This window comes from Amblyraja radiata, chromosome 11 (genome assembly GCF_010909765.2).
Source record: "Amblyraja radiata isolate CabotCenter1 chromosome 11, sAmbRad1.1.pri, whole genome shotgun sequence".
Lineage (NCBI taxonomy): Eukaryota > Metazoa > Chordata > Chondrichthyes > Rajiformes > Rajidae > Amblyraja > Amblyraja radiata.
The window spans coordinates 9,529,281-9,543,751 of NC_045966.1; the positions used below are offsets into that span (position 1 = coordinate 9,529,281).

Consider the following 14,471-nt stretch of genomic DNA (forward strand, 5'->3'; position numbering starts at 1 on the left):
CTTCCGTGAACGCTGGTCGCTGCGGGAGTCCAAGCGTATTATTGATAAAGTTGGCGAAATATTAATTTGATGACTGTTTGTTTGTAAACTGCCAATATAGGCGGCCCTTGATTGTGTTAATAAAAATTTTTGTTTTTGTTTCCTGAATAAAAGTATTTGTAAAAAATTGTTTTTTAAATTCCAATCCCACTGTCTAAGAAAGGGCTTTATAATATAACGTGGTCCCAACACAACCAGACACATGAACAAACTGTTGGTTTTCAGGAATGAGATTAACGATGCATTTTAACTTCTATTTTTTCTTTCCAAAGTTTCATTTTTATTATACATTTATTTTACCTATTTACATTTTCCAGAGTGGGTGTAAATAGTTAAACATGCCACATTCCCTTTGGGCTTGTGAACATGAATTGTGGTTTACAGTTAATAAACACAATATATGTGTTTTTGTTAGAGTTATGGTTCTCATTAAGGACCTATTTAAAAATGAATCATTTAAGTTCTAGTTGTGTTTTACATCCATTACCTCAATGCAAACTAACTGTCGAGTATTTATCGACACAAAATGCTGGAGTAACTCAGCGGGACAGGCAGCATCTCTGGAGAGAAGGAATGGGTAACGTTTCGGATCGAGACCCTTCTTCAGACTAGTGTAGACTAGTCTGAAGAAGGATCTCGACCCAAAATGTCACTTATTCCTTCTCTCCAGAGATGCTGCCTGCCCCGCTGAGTTACTCCAGCATTTTGTGTCTGTCTTTAATTTAAACCAGCATCTGCAGTTCCTCCCTACACATATAGAGTATTGATACTGTACGGAAACAGAACACTGACGTCAGAAAACCCAAACCAGCTGAAAATATAAATACATACTGTATATAGATTCAACTACAAAGAGGATGGATCATGGATAGAAACTTAGACTAGAGAAAATGATGGTGAGAAAATGTCATTAAAACAAACAACATTGATGCTAGTAGTTTTTAATAGGGTCCTATTAGCCTCTCCGCTCTTGGAGAGTAACTTTGAAAATCATCTTGCACACTGTGGACGAATGTATCTCATAGTGAGAAGTCTTTTAATGAGTCATTTTTGTCTAATAAAAGCAGCAAATTGTTCCACCCTGCTTTGTCTCTGTTTGCGTGTAGGATAGAACTAGTGTACGGGTAATCGCAGGTCGGCGTGGACTCTTCCGTGCTTTATCCTTGAACTAATAACTAAACCAAAGGGTTTTTTTTAGGCTTCAGGGCACGATGGGGAAAGGTGAGGGAAGATTTGCTACGGGGAACAGGAGAACAAAGGAATGGACATCAAATACTACATTGACAGTTCAGTGTTGTTCTGTTGGTTAGTAAATGATCACTGTGTCCCTGCCGATGTTTATTGCAGATGTTATAATAACTCAAATTCCCAAAACCCAGTTCTCCCACTCAGCTGACAATGTGCTTTAAAGCGTTGCAGTTCAGTTGTGTTGTGTTCATACTTCAACAGCTCCAAAACTGTTGTGGATATTTGGCTCATTATATTTGTTCACTGCCAGAGCTCAATCAATATATATAATGGACTGCTGGAGGCTGCCATCCATCTTTAATGTGTATCACAAGGTTTAGTTTGCACTCTAATCTACAGCGCTATAGTAAACCAATCAATATACTCACTTAATACATAGAAACATAGAAACATAGAAAATAGGTGCAGGAGTAGACCATTCGGCCCTTCGAGCCTGCACCGCCATTCAATATGATCATGGCTGATCATCCAACTCAGTATCCCATCCCTGCCTTCTCTCCATACCCCCTGATCCCTTTAGCCACAAGGGCCACATCTAACTCCCTTTTAAATATAGCCAATGAACTGGCCTCAACTACCTTCTGTGGCAGAGAATTCCACAGATTCACCTCTCTCTGTGTGAAAAATGATTTTCTCAACTCGGTCCTAAAAGACTTCCCTCTTATTCTTAAACTGTGACCCCTAGTTCTGGACTTCCCCTACATCGGGAATAATCTTCCTGCATCTAGCCTGTCCAACCCCTTAAGAATTTTGTAAGTTTCTATAAGATCCTCCCTCAATCTTCTAAATTTTAGCGAGTACAAGCCGAGTCTATCCAGTCTTTCTTCATATGAAAGTCCTGCCATCCCAGGAATCAGTCTGGTGAACCTTCTCTGTACTCCCTCTATGGCAAGAATGTTTTTCCTCAGATTAGGAGACCAAAACTGTACGCAATACTCCAGGTGTGGTCTCACCAAGACCCTGTACAACTGCAGTAGAACCTCCCTGCTCCTACTGATGGCTTGGGAAAGGGGTAGCAACAAGCACTCTTCATTGGAGATCATGGCACTCTTAAGCTTAGGTCATAAAATATTTGTTTTTGTTCTTATAGATGTGACTATATATATATTATTGATAACAATTTAATTATACAATCAGATAGCTTGCAAATAGGTCTTTGGCCAAAATCGTCCGTGCCGACCAAAATGCACCATCTAAACTAATTCCATTTGCTTGTGTTTCAATGGCTCAATTTGAGGAAGGATATTCTTGCTATTGAGGGAGTGCAGCGTAGGTTCACCAGGTTAATTCCCGGGATGGCGGGACTGTCATATGATGACAGAATGGAGCGACTGGGCTTGTATCAGCCATGATCATATTGAATGGCGGTGCAGTCTCGAAGGGCCGAATGGCCTACTCCTGCACCTAATTTCTATGTCTATGTTTCTATGTATTCATTGGAATTTAGAAGGATGAGAGGGTATTTTATAGAAACGTGTAAGATTATTAAGGCTAGATGTGGGAAACATGTTCCCGATGTTGGGGGAGTCCCTAACCAGGGGCCACAGTTTAAGAATAAGGGGTAGGCCATTTAGAACTGAGATGAGAAAAAACCTTTTCACACAGAGAGTTGCGAATTTTTGTGAAATTCTCTGCCTAAGAAGGTAACTCTTTAGATTCTGGAGTAGTTCCAGAGGATTGGCGGGTAGCAAACGTAACCCCACTTTTTATAAAGGGAGGGAGAGAGAAAACGGGGAATTACAGACCAGTTAGTCTAAGATCGGTAGTGGGGAAACTGCTAGAGTCAGTTATTAAAGATGGGATAGCAGCACATTTGGAAAGTGGTGAAATCATTGGACAAAGTCAGCATGGATTTACGAAAGGTAAATCATGTCTGACGAATCTTATAGAATTTTTCGAGGATGTAACTAGTAGCGTGGATAGGGGAGAACCAGTGGATGTGGTGTATCTGGACTTCCAGAAGGCTTTCGACAAGGTCCCACATAAGAGATTAGTATACAAACTTAAAGCACATGGCATTGGGGGTTCAGTATTGATGTGGATAGAGAACTGGCTGGCAAACAGGAAGCAAGGAGTAGGAGTAAACGGGTCCTTTTCACAATGGCGGGCAGTGACTAGTGGGGTACCGCAAGGCTCAGTGCTGGGACCCCAGCTATTTACAATATATATTAATGATCTGGATGAGGGAATTGAAGGCAATATCTCTAAGTTTGCGGATGACACTAAGCTGGGGAGCAGTGTTAGCTGTGAGGAGGATGCTAGGAGACTGCAAGGTGACTTGGATAGGCTGGGTGAGTGGGCAAATGTTTGGCAGATGCAGTATAATGTGGATAAATGTGAGGTTATCCATTTTGGTGGCAAAAACAGGAAAGCAGACTATTATCTAAATGGTGGCCGATTAGGAAAAGGGGAGATGCAGCGAGGCCTGGGTGTCATGGTACACCAGTCATTGAAAGTAGGCATGCAGGTGCAGCAGGCAGTGAAGAAAGCGAATGGTATGTTAGCTTTCATAGCAAAAGGATTTGAGTATAGGAGCAGGGAGGTTCTACTGCAGTTGTACAGGGTCTTGGTGAGACCACACCTGGAGTATTGCGTACAGTTTTGGTCTCCAAATCTGAGGAAGGACATTATTGCCATAGAGGGAGTGCAGAGAAGGTTCACCAGACTGACTCCTGGGATGTCAGGATTGTCTTATGAAGAAAGACTGGATAGACTTGGTTTGTACTCTCTAGAATTTAGGAGATTGAGAGGGGATCTTATAGAAACTTACAACATTCTTAAGGGGTTGGACAGGCTAGATGCAGGAAGATTGTTCCCGATGTTGGGAAGGTCCAGGACAAGGGGTCACAGCTTAAGGATAATGGGGAAATCCTTTAAAACCGAGATGAGAAAAACTTTTTTCACACAGAGAGTGGTGAATCTCTGGAATTCTCTGCCACAGAAGGTAGTTGAGGCCAGTTCATTGGCTATATTTAAGGGAGTTAGTTGTGGCCCTTGTGGCTAAAGGGATCAGGGGGTATCGAGAGAAGGCAGGTACAGGATACTGAGTTGGATGATCAGCCATGATCATATTGAATGGCGGTGCAGGCTCGAAGGGCCAAATGGCCTACTCCTGCACCTATTTTCTATGTTTCTATGTTTCTATCCATTTAATGAGCATCTTTAGCTGGAGATAGCCCTTCCATTTTGTTTCAGCTCACTCTGTAGACTCGGTTCCGAAATAGTCCAGCCAGAGCTCCTAGTGTCAACAATAAGTAGATGTAAAGGCAACCAAGTTGCACCAGCTTTCATTCTCACCTAGCTACAGCTAACAATGGCCTGTTTCCTTTATCATCGTTACGTTTTGCATATCTTTCATTCATTTGTTCTATATCTCTCTGTATCATTGTCGAGATCTCTCGTTTCCCTTTCCCGTGACTTTCAGTCTGAAGAAGGGCCTCGACCCGAAACGTCACCCATTCCTTCTCTCCAGAGATGCCGCCTGAGTTACTCCAGCGTTTTGTGTCTATCTTCAACCAAGTAGCATGTTGTACTCATCATTGTATAAAGATTGTATGTTGCATCCAAAAGCTCTGATTTATGTGTGCAAGGGGGGGGAAACATGTTTATATGTAACTTGTAACATCGTTCAACGTTCACTTAACACTTGTAAAATTCCAATCCACCAGCACGAATTGTACATAATAGCTTTTTCGATTTCTCAATGCTCCATTTTCACTCCGAAAGACCATGAAAGGATTGGACCTCGTTATTGCTTATATACGTGATATGTGTGAGTGTTTAGAGGGATATAGATGGAATGCACGCAAATTGGATGAGCCCAAGGGCGGCACGGTGATGCAGAGATAGAATTCCCGCCTTGAATAGGACGGGTGTCAGGGGTTACGGGGAGAAGGCAGGAGAATGGGATTGAGAAGGATAGATCAGCCGTGATTGAATGGCGGAATAGAATTGATGGGTCGAATGGCCTAATTCTGCTGCTAGTACCTGTGAACGTACAGCGCTAGAGACCCGGGTTCGGTCCTGACTATGGGTGCTGACTGTGCACGTTGTCCCTGTGACCGCGTGGGTTTTCTCCGGATGCTCCCGGTTCCTCCGACACTCCAATGACGTGCAGGTTTGCAGGTTGATTGGCTTCTTGGAATTGTAAGTTGTCCCTAGTGTGTAGGATAGTGCTGGGGTATGGGGGTGAGCGTTGGTCGGAGCGGGCACCCTGAGTCGAAGGTCCTGTTTCCACCCTGCATCTCTAAAGTGTAAATTAAAGTCAAAATGGGATCTTGGTTGGCATGGACAAGTGGGCGTGTGTCAGCATGGTACAGCTCCACCACTCTCTGCGCATGGAAACCTACAGCTAATGGATCCAATTTCTGTCTTTGGAGAGGGAAAGACAAGACATCTCTTTGGATTTGATTAGCGATATTCGGTTTCTCTTGGACAGGCCAGGCTGCCTAGATACTAGCAAAGGAACTTTCCAAAGTTGTGAGGGAGTCTGATATTGCCAATTGGTCAGTACTCACATAAGAGGGCACTGTTGGACATTACATTCATTGTGTTTTAGATGCAACATTCAGCATAACTGCAACTGTGCTTTTGGATCCAACAACCTTCCTATCAATTTTGTATTTAACAATGGTGGAACTCTTGCAGTAAATGCTGTGTTATTGATTCATTGGTTGTAAGATACAGCATGGAAACAGGCCCTTCAGCCCACTGAGTCCATGCCGACCACCGGTCACCCTTTCACACCAGTTCTATCCTACTTTCGCATCCGCTCTCTGCACACTAAAGGGCAATTTCCAGAGGCCAATCAGCCGCCAAACCCGCACGTCTTTGGGAAGTGGGAGGAAACCCGCGCAGTCACAGGGAGAACATGCAAACTCCACACGGACAGCATCCAAGGTCAGGATTGAACTGGGGATTCTGGCGCAGTGAGGCAACAACTCCACCTTTTGAACCACTGTGCCTCCCTTCACCCAATGCAGTGCAATGCTCATTCACCACCAGGGTTAACTAACACATCAATGACACAGTGAACATATCTTTCTCATAAGGGTGTAAGTGATAGGAGCAGAATTAGGCCATTTGGCCCATCTGGTCTACTCCGACAGACAATCATGGCTGATCTATCTCTCCCTCCCAACCCCATTCTCCTGCCTTCTCCCCATAATCCCTGACCCCAGTTTCTGACCTGGCACTACCTGTTCTGCTTTAAGGAAGCACACTGGGACAGCAGAATCAAATCCATCCTTTTTTTAGAATTTGTATCGTAGATCTTGATAAATTTAATGAAGGAGTCGCAAAACTGGAGGGGAAAAAAACGAAGCACTTAAACAACGATTAGCTGAATAATTTCAATCAACGAGCATCTTTATTGTTTTTGCTTTGTGATCCTTTTGAGGACTGTGATTTATCATCGCACCCGAATTAAAAAAAGATGGAACAGAGAGACTGATTCCAAAGTAAAAGTTATTGTGGCCACACAGATGGAGGTGAGGGGAAAGGAAATGTCCTGTAGCGCTTGTTAGAATACATTTATGACAGTCCACAGTGAAAAGTTATAGAAAATATATATCTTTTTCTGCAGAAATGGGATAGACAATGAATGATTTAAAAAAATGAAAATGGTTCACAATCAAAGGTTTAATAATGCAACTGAAAGTTGCAATCTAATGCTCACAATATTCAAAACACTAACGTCAGCAAAGTTGTTGTGTACAGTAAGATTGCCTTTCAGTGTAAAAAATGAAGATGTTTACTGTACAGTTGTCTCATAAGCAGTGTAAAAGGTCATTGGATGAAGTTAAACTCCGCTCAGTGGCTTTTCATGCTTCCTCTACCCACACAATTGTGTTGCCTCGTGTTATCTTGGATATCTCGCAGTTCAATGTGTTTTGCCGTGCTCCTACGATGAACAGGGACTCATTGGAGGGAGTGATCAGGTACTGTCCAAATAGACCACTGCTGACTATCGCCCGGTTGTTGCCGTTCCACCACCAGTCCTTGGGCTCGATGGGAACTTTCAAGCCCTTGATGAATTTCACGTTGCCCGTGGAGAGCTCGATGAACAGGAGGTCTGTTTGAACGCTGGAACTGGCGTAGATGTAATACTCGTTGGCTTCCGTGAACGACGGCTGAAAGGTCACATCAACCACGCGCAGGTTTGTGGCGATTTCAAACGCAGGCGTGATCTCGCCCCGGAAGGTGAGAGACTGGACTGTAATTAGCCCATGGTAATCATCTGTGCTGACTAGGTAGCTGCCGTCTGGCGAGATGTACGGAGTACCTGACACTTTACCGTTGTATCCTATTACGGAATCAGTGACGCTGTCAATGATGAGTTGTGACTGGGGCGGACTTGAGCCATTTCTCTGACAGTGGATAAAATAATAGCCACCCAGGTGAGTGTAGGCCATTGCATCTGGGATGCAGCTGTAGTTCTTTAGGCTGATGGTTTTAATGTGAGCCACGGTCTCCAGATCAATCTTGTGCAGTGCTGCGTTCGAGCCATGAAGAATAAAGCCAAACCTAGACAGAAAACATTGGTGATTAATCCTCCAGGAAATCTTCTTATTGGGAAAACAGAAAGACTACCTTATAGTTGGGGCAGCACAGTGGCGAAGTTGCTGTCTTATAGGGCCAGGTTCTGAAATCGTGCACCAATAAACTGCCCTCGTCCTTGCAAACAGCTAATGCCCCTGTCCCACTTAGGAAACCTGAACGGAAACCTCTGGAGACTTTGCGCCCCACCCAAGGTTTCCGTGCGGTTCCTGGAGGTTGCAGGTGGTTGCCGGAGGTTGCAGGTAGTGGAAGCAGGTAGGGAGACTGACAAAAACCTCTGGGAACCGCACGGAAACCTTGGCTGGGGCGCAAAGTCTCCAGAGGTTTCCGTTCAGGTTTCCTAAGTGGGACAGGGGCATTACAGTCTGGATCAAGGAAATCTCCATTAGTCCAGTCCCTAAGAAAAATATACTGACCCGTCTCAATAAGGACCCGGGTTCCATCCCGACTACAGATGCTGCCTGTACGGAGAGTGTATATTCTCCCCGTGACTGCGTGGGTTTTCTCTGGGCGCTCCGGTTTCCCACCGCACGCACAGGGTTGTAGGTTAATTGGCTTCTGTAAATTGTAAATTGTCTCTAGTGTGTAGGATAGTGCTAGGGTACGGGGTGATCGCTGCTCGGCACGGACTCCACCCTGTTTCCATGCTCTATCTCTAAAGTCTAGTTTGCTGATTGCTTTGGCTTCTGTCTGTTAGGTCTATGGCTTTTGGAGGGAACATGGAAAATTGTGTTTTTCAAGAGTTTCCAAGTTCTTCGTTAGTTATAAAAGAGGAGCAAGAAAACACTCAATGCTTTCCCTTCCAATGTAAAACAAAGATTATTTTCCAAATATCTAAAGTCTTTTAAGGACAATTATTAACGACATAAGGATTTTCCGTATATTCCATGTAATTCCATATAATGGTAACTAAGTAAGTAAGTAAGTACGTTTATTGGCCAAGTATTCACATACAATGAATTTGCCTTGGTGCTCCGCCCACAAGTAACAACATGGCGTACAGTGACAGTTACGAATGACTCAGAAAACACTAAACATTAATAATAATAAAACATTAATGATAAAACACCATTGATCAAGCATGTGAACCAACAAAATACCAGATCAAAGGGAGGCTACAAATTTTTGGCTGTTGAGTAGAGCAACTACTCGTGGATAAAAACATTTTTTATGTCTGGCTGTGGCAGCTTTGATAATCCGGAGTTGCCTTCCAGAGGGAAGTGATTCAAAGAGTTTGTGGCCAGGGTGAGAGGGGTCAGAGATGATCTTGCCCGCTCACGTCCTGGCCCTTGCAGTGTACAGTTCATCAATGGAGGGAAGGTTGCAGCCAATAACCTTCTCTGCTGATCGGACGATTCGCTGCAGCCTCCAGGTGTCGTGCTTGGTGGCTGAGCCAAACCAGACCACGATGGAGAAGATGAGGACAGACTCTACGATGGCCGTGTAGAATTGGGCCGTGTATAATTCTATTATTCAATATCACTCTGCTTGCTGGACTAAATACAGATATTAACAAAATAATGAAAAAGGTATTTTGTATCAGTTGGAAGTTACCAGGAGTGGGTGGTAGACTTTCAATTAAGATTCAGAACCAAGATAGTAACTTGGCAACAGAATTCTACAGCAGTATTTTGCAGGCATCCAGAATTAATGATGTTATGTTGGTAATCTTTTCAGTGTACCAACAGGTTGGGGTTAATCCTAATCATTAAATTATTAACATGCCGTTCTGATATAGTTTAGTGTAATGTTTGAGGGAAACAGGCCCTTCAGTCCATCGACTCCATGCCAACCTATTCTCATTAGTTCTATATATGATCCGTTGAGTTATTCCAGCACTTTGTCTCTTTTATTAATGTTATTCCACTTTATCATCCCCTACTTACACTTTAGGGGAAATTAACCTACAAATCTTCATGTCTTTGGGGGAAACCGGAGCACCCAGAGGAAACCCACGTGGTCACAGGGAGTACTGTAAACTCCACACAGACAGCACCCAAGGCCAGGAACGAACCTGGATCTCTGGCGCTGGTGAGGCAGCAACTCTACTGCTGGGCCACCCCAAATGGACCTCATTTCCTCTGGCGGTCTTCCCTCCTTCCTTCGTCTTCTGCCCAAGTTCCATGAGCAGTCCAGTCCAGGGAGAACCACCTTTCCATCCTCACTGAACCTATTTCTTTCAACCTTGACTTCACCTTTCCCCTTTCCATCACCATCCTTGACACTTGGGGTGCCCTTCCACCACTTTGGCTTTCCTTTACCTAGTCCCACCTTTTACCATGGATGAACAATCCCTTCCAACCCAGTCCTTCCTTTGGACAGAGACACAAGTTCCCCTCCACCAATACAAAGACCTTTGCCTTAGAGGAAAAACAAGTGACAATGTCATTGTACCTAATGTGATTGATGATGAGATTGGTTGGAGAAATGAAAAAGTCGTCAACTCGATCAAACTCTTTGCCAACGGGTTGCGTGTGGATGGTATGATGGTCTCCATTTCCACTTGCTTGGGTAATTACCTGCAAAGAGACAAATCTCAATAATCATTCATGCCACTCCCATTTAAAGTCTACAGTTGTGATCTCTAAAAGCATCAGTGCACCTGATAGACGTTTGAAATTATGTTTACATGCCCCTGTCCCACTTAGGAAACCTGAACGGAAACCTTTGGAGACTTTGCGCCCCACCCAAGGTTTCCGTGCGGTTCCCGGAGGTTCCCGAAGGTTCTTGTCAGTCTCCCTACCTGCTTCCACTACCTGCAACCTCAGGCAACCATCTGCAACCTCCGGGAACCGCACGGAATCCTTGGGTGGGGCGCAAAGTCTCCAGAGGTTTCCGTTCAGGTTTCCCAAGTGGGACAGGGGCATAACAGCGCTTGCAGCGCCGGAGACCCGGGTTCGATCCCGACTCCGGGTGCTGTCTGTACGGAGTTTGTACGTTCTCCCCGTGACCTACATGGGTTTTCTCCGAGATCTTCGGTTTCCTCCCACACTCCAAACACGTACAGATTTGTAGGTTAATTGGCTTGGTATAAGTGTAAATTGTCAATACTGTGTGTAGGATAGCGTTGATGTGCGGGAATTGCTGGTCGGTGTGGACTTGGTGGGATGAAGGCCCTGTTTCCACTCTGTATCTCTAAACTATACTAAGCTAAATGATCTTCTAGGTTGTAACTCCAATGCCTTGGTTTCACCGTCTCATCCAAGGATGCATTCTACACCTGTACACCAGAATTGAGTGAGCTATTTAGTTGACAACTCTCTGTTCACTAGGGTGGCACGGTGGCGCAGAGGTCCACTTACTGCCTTACAGCGCCAGAGACATAGGCTCGATCCCGACTACGGGTGCTGTCTGTACGGAGTTTGTATGTTCTCCACATGACCGCGTGGGTTTTCTCCGAGATCTTCGGTTTCCTCCCACACTCCAAAAGCGTACAGGTATGTAGGTTAATTGGCTTGGTGTAAATGTAAAGTTGTCACCAGTGCGGGGATCGCTGGTCGGCCTGGACTCTGTGAGCCCAAGGGTCTGATTCCCTGTATCTCTAAAACTAAACTAAATAAACTAAGATATCCTGGGTTAAAGTTTCAATGAAACATGCAGCCATTCATACTCAACTCTTGTTCCACCAGCCCGGCGTGAGGGCCTGAACATCGGGCCACCCGGGGCGGCGACTGCGGGTGCTAGGAAGGCCTCGACCACGAGTGAACAACTGGGAAGAACGGAGGGGAGGCTGGCTGGACTATGGTGCCTTCCTCACCTTGGTGTGTTCTGGATTTTCAGTGTTTGTGCTTTTTTTTAAATTCTATTTTATTTTTAATATGTTTTATTATTTACTATTATTTATTTATTTTTATGATACTGCCTGTAAGGGAAATTCATTTCGTTGTCTCTAACTGAGACAATGAAAATAAATTTGAATACAATACAATACAATACAACTCTTGCCCAAATCATAAAGATGGGAATCTTGCTCATGAACCCATTGATTACAATCAAGAACCTAAAATGATTTATTTTCACTTGTAAGGCAATACAGTCTGGATATCTGCATTACCACCATGAATGTAATGGCATAGCCTAGTTGACTGCTATTGTATAGATAGGGGATCATTGACCCGAGCTGCTAATTCTGTTTCCCTCCATAGAATGCTGCGTGCTTTCAAAGAAAAGACATTGAAATGACATTTGGACAGGGACATGTGGGGGAGAGGTTTGGAGAGATGTGGTCAAACGTGGGCAGGTAGGACTAGCATGGATAGGGCGTCTTGGTTGGCATGGACATGTTGGGAGGAAGGGACTGTTCCTGTGCTGCATGTCTCTATGACTCTATATGTTTCCAGCATACTTTATAATTTTAGAAAGATCGAGTTGATTTCAGAGCAGCTTGTATGGCTCATTTGTCTCGCCCTATGAATTTCTTACAGAACACATCACAAATTTGTTTGGGGTCAATTGTTTCAAAGGAAATTCTCATTAAATCAATGTTGTCCTGCATGGCTCAGTGGACACTGCACCTTAACACCCACTCCTGTACCATAATTAATGCTATAAATTGCTAGCAAGGGACTGTTCCTTTTTCTTCATTAACCTCATGACATTACAATCCTACCAATTTTACATAAACTTGGAGGTTTATTAAAAACCGACATCGACGGAAATATTTCCAAAACACTATTTCGGAATTTTAAAATGTAATCGATTTAAAAAAAAAATCTCCATCCAATGGAAATATGTCGAGGTGTTCCCAGAAAGATAATTTGTGTTTTGGATTTTAACCTCCCTTTCCACCTGTTTCCCACTGCGGAGAGGGAGTTGACATTTCCCAAATGCAACGTAAAATAGATATCAAAGCAATATCAATTTAATTCAATTGTAAGGCACATATTCTACAGAATGAAACTCTTCACTACTTGTGTGTTGCATGGCAATTTCTTAAAATGGCTAACCCTAAATCTTCTCTGTACCCTTTTATTCTGAGGCTGCGCCCTCTAGTCCTAGACTCTCCCGCTAGTTTAATTCAGAGATACAGCGTGGTCCACCGAGTCCACACCGACCAATGATCACTCGTACGCTAGTTCTATCCGACACGCTGGGGACAATTTGCAGAAGCCAATTAACCGACAAACCTGCATGTCTTTAGAATGTGGGAAGAAACTGGAGGACCTGGGAGAACGTTCAAACTCCGTACAGTCAGCACCCCCCAGTCAGGATCGAACCCTGGTCCCTGGCATTGTACGGCAGTAATTATACCGCTGTGCTGCCATACCGCCCATTGCACTACTGGAAGCATCCTCTCCACCTCCACTCTATCTCAGCCTTTCATTATTACTCCAGCATTTTGTGTCTATCTTCAGCGTAGACAAGCATCTGCAGTTCCTTCCTACAGATATAGATTTAGAACATGTCTGCACTCCAGGAAACGAAAGAGCATTCTGCACAGCAAAAGCACTCAGGATATCCGTCCGGTCTTCCTGAAGTCGTGTCGGACAAAAAGATCTGGCGAGCTGCAAAGTCATAATGGGGATATCAGCAACTGGAAGCCGGCCAGGCAGTAAGAGAGAGCAGAAGCTGGTCAATAATTAGTTGCCTGTCATCTGTCCACAAGCTGAGAGGGGCTGTCGGAACCGCCGTCAATCTGGCATGGACAATCAGCCACAAGAACATGCTCTCCAAAACCAGTGGCCACCCACAAGAAATGATCTAACGTTGCCAGTAATAACCTTCCGAATCGCGCCCGGCAACTGTCAGCAGCCAGGCTACAGCCGGCCACCAACAAATAGCTATTAGTTCTCCATCAAACAGCGATTAGTTCTCAGCAGGCTACTTCCCTGCAATTCACAGCCGTGCATGGGCTGAGAGTACTCTGCTGCACACCAGCAGCGAGCTGCAGGTTCCAGGCACCCCTCCCCACAGCCATCTGGAAACCAGACCACGGGGATAGCAGTGGGGGAGACTGGAATGGAATTAGAGTGAGTGCATTTAACCTGCAGAAGCAAGGTGGGGAGAAGGACAAAGGAAAGAGATCCGGAATCCCTTCTCATGTATCTGTACACTATAAAATGGCTCGATAATAATCATGCATTGTCTTTACGACTGGGTAGCATGCAACAAAAGCTTTACCCTGTACATCGGTGCACGTGACACTAAACTAAACTAAACTAAACGGAAGGAGGATCAATGTTTATTTTCTGATGAGAGGGTTTTCAATCAGCATGTGGATATGGATCGCGTGCAGGCAGAGGAGATTAGTTTAACCTGGCAGCATGGGTCGGCACGGACATTGTGGGCCAAAGGGCCTTTTAGAATGGAGTTGAGGAGGAGTTTCATTAACCAGAGAGTGGAATTCATTGCCACAGAATATTTTGGGGTATTTTTAAAGTGGAGATTGGCAGTTCTTGATATGGAAGGGTGTCGAAGATTACAGGGTGAAGGCAGGAGAATGGGGTTGAATGGGAAAGATAGATCAGCCAAGATTGAATGGCGGAGTAGACTCGATGGGCTGAATGGTCTAATTCTGATCTAATGCCTTTCCTAAGATTTAGCTACATTGAACTAATCTGTGCCCGCTTAGAAAACATTTGAAACACATGAGGTTCTTCTGGTTGAGAAAGATGAGATTTTTGGTG

At 44.3% G+C, this 14,471-nt stretch overlaps 1 protein-coding gene across 1 annotated transcript in view; it reads right to left on the reverse strand.

Annotated features, from left to right (window-relative positions):
- Window positions 1-6,624: 6,624 nt before the first annotated feature.
- LOC116978762 (follistatin-related protein 5-like) overlaps window positions 6,625-14,471 on the reverse strand; it is a 193,667-nt gene continuing 185,820 nt past the window's right edge. Inside the window, exons 12-13 of the mRNA XM_033030066.1 lie at window positions 10,240-10,364; window positions 6,625-7,812 (exon numbers count right to left, since the gene is read on the reverse strand). Coding sequence (XP_032885957.1) covers window positions 7,110-7,812; window positions 10,240-10,364 — 828 coding nt within the window. The 3' untranslated portion in view covers window positions 6,625-7,109. The remainder of the gene's footprint in view (window positions 7,813-10,239; window positions 10,365-14,471) is intronic.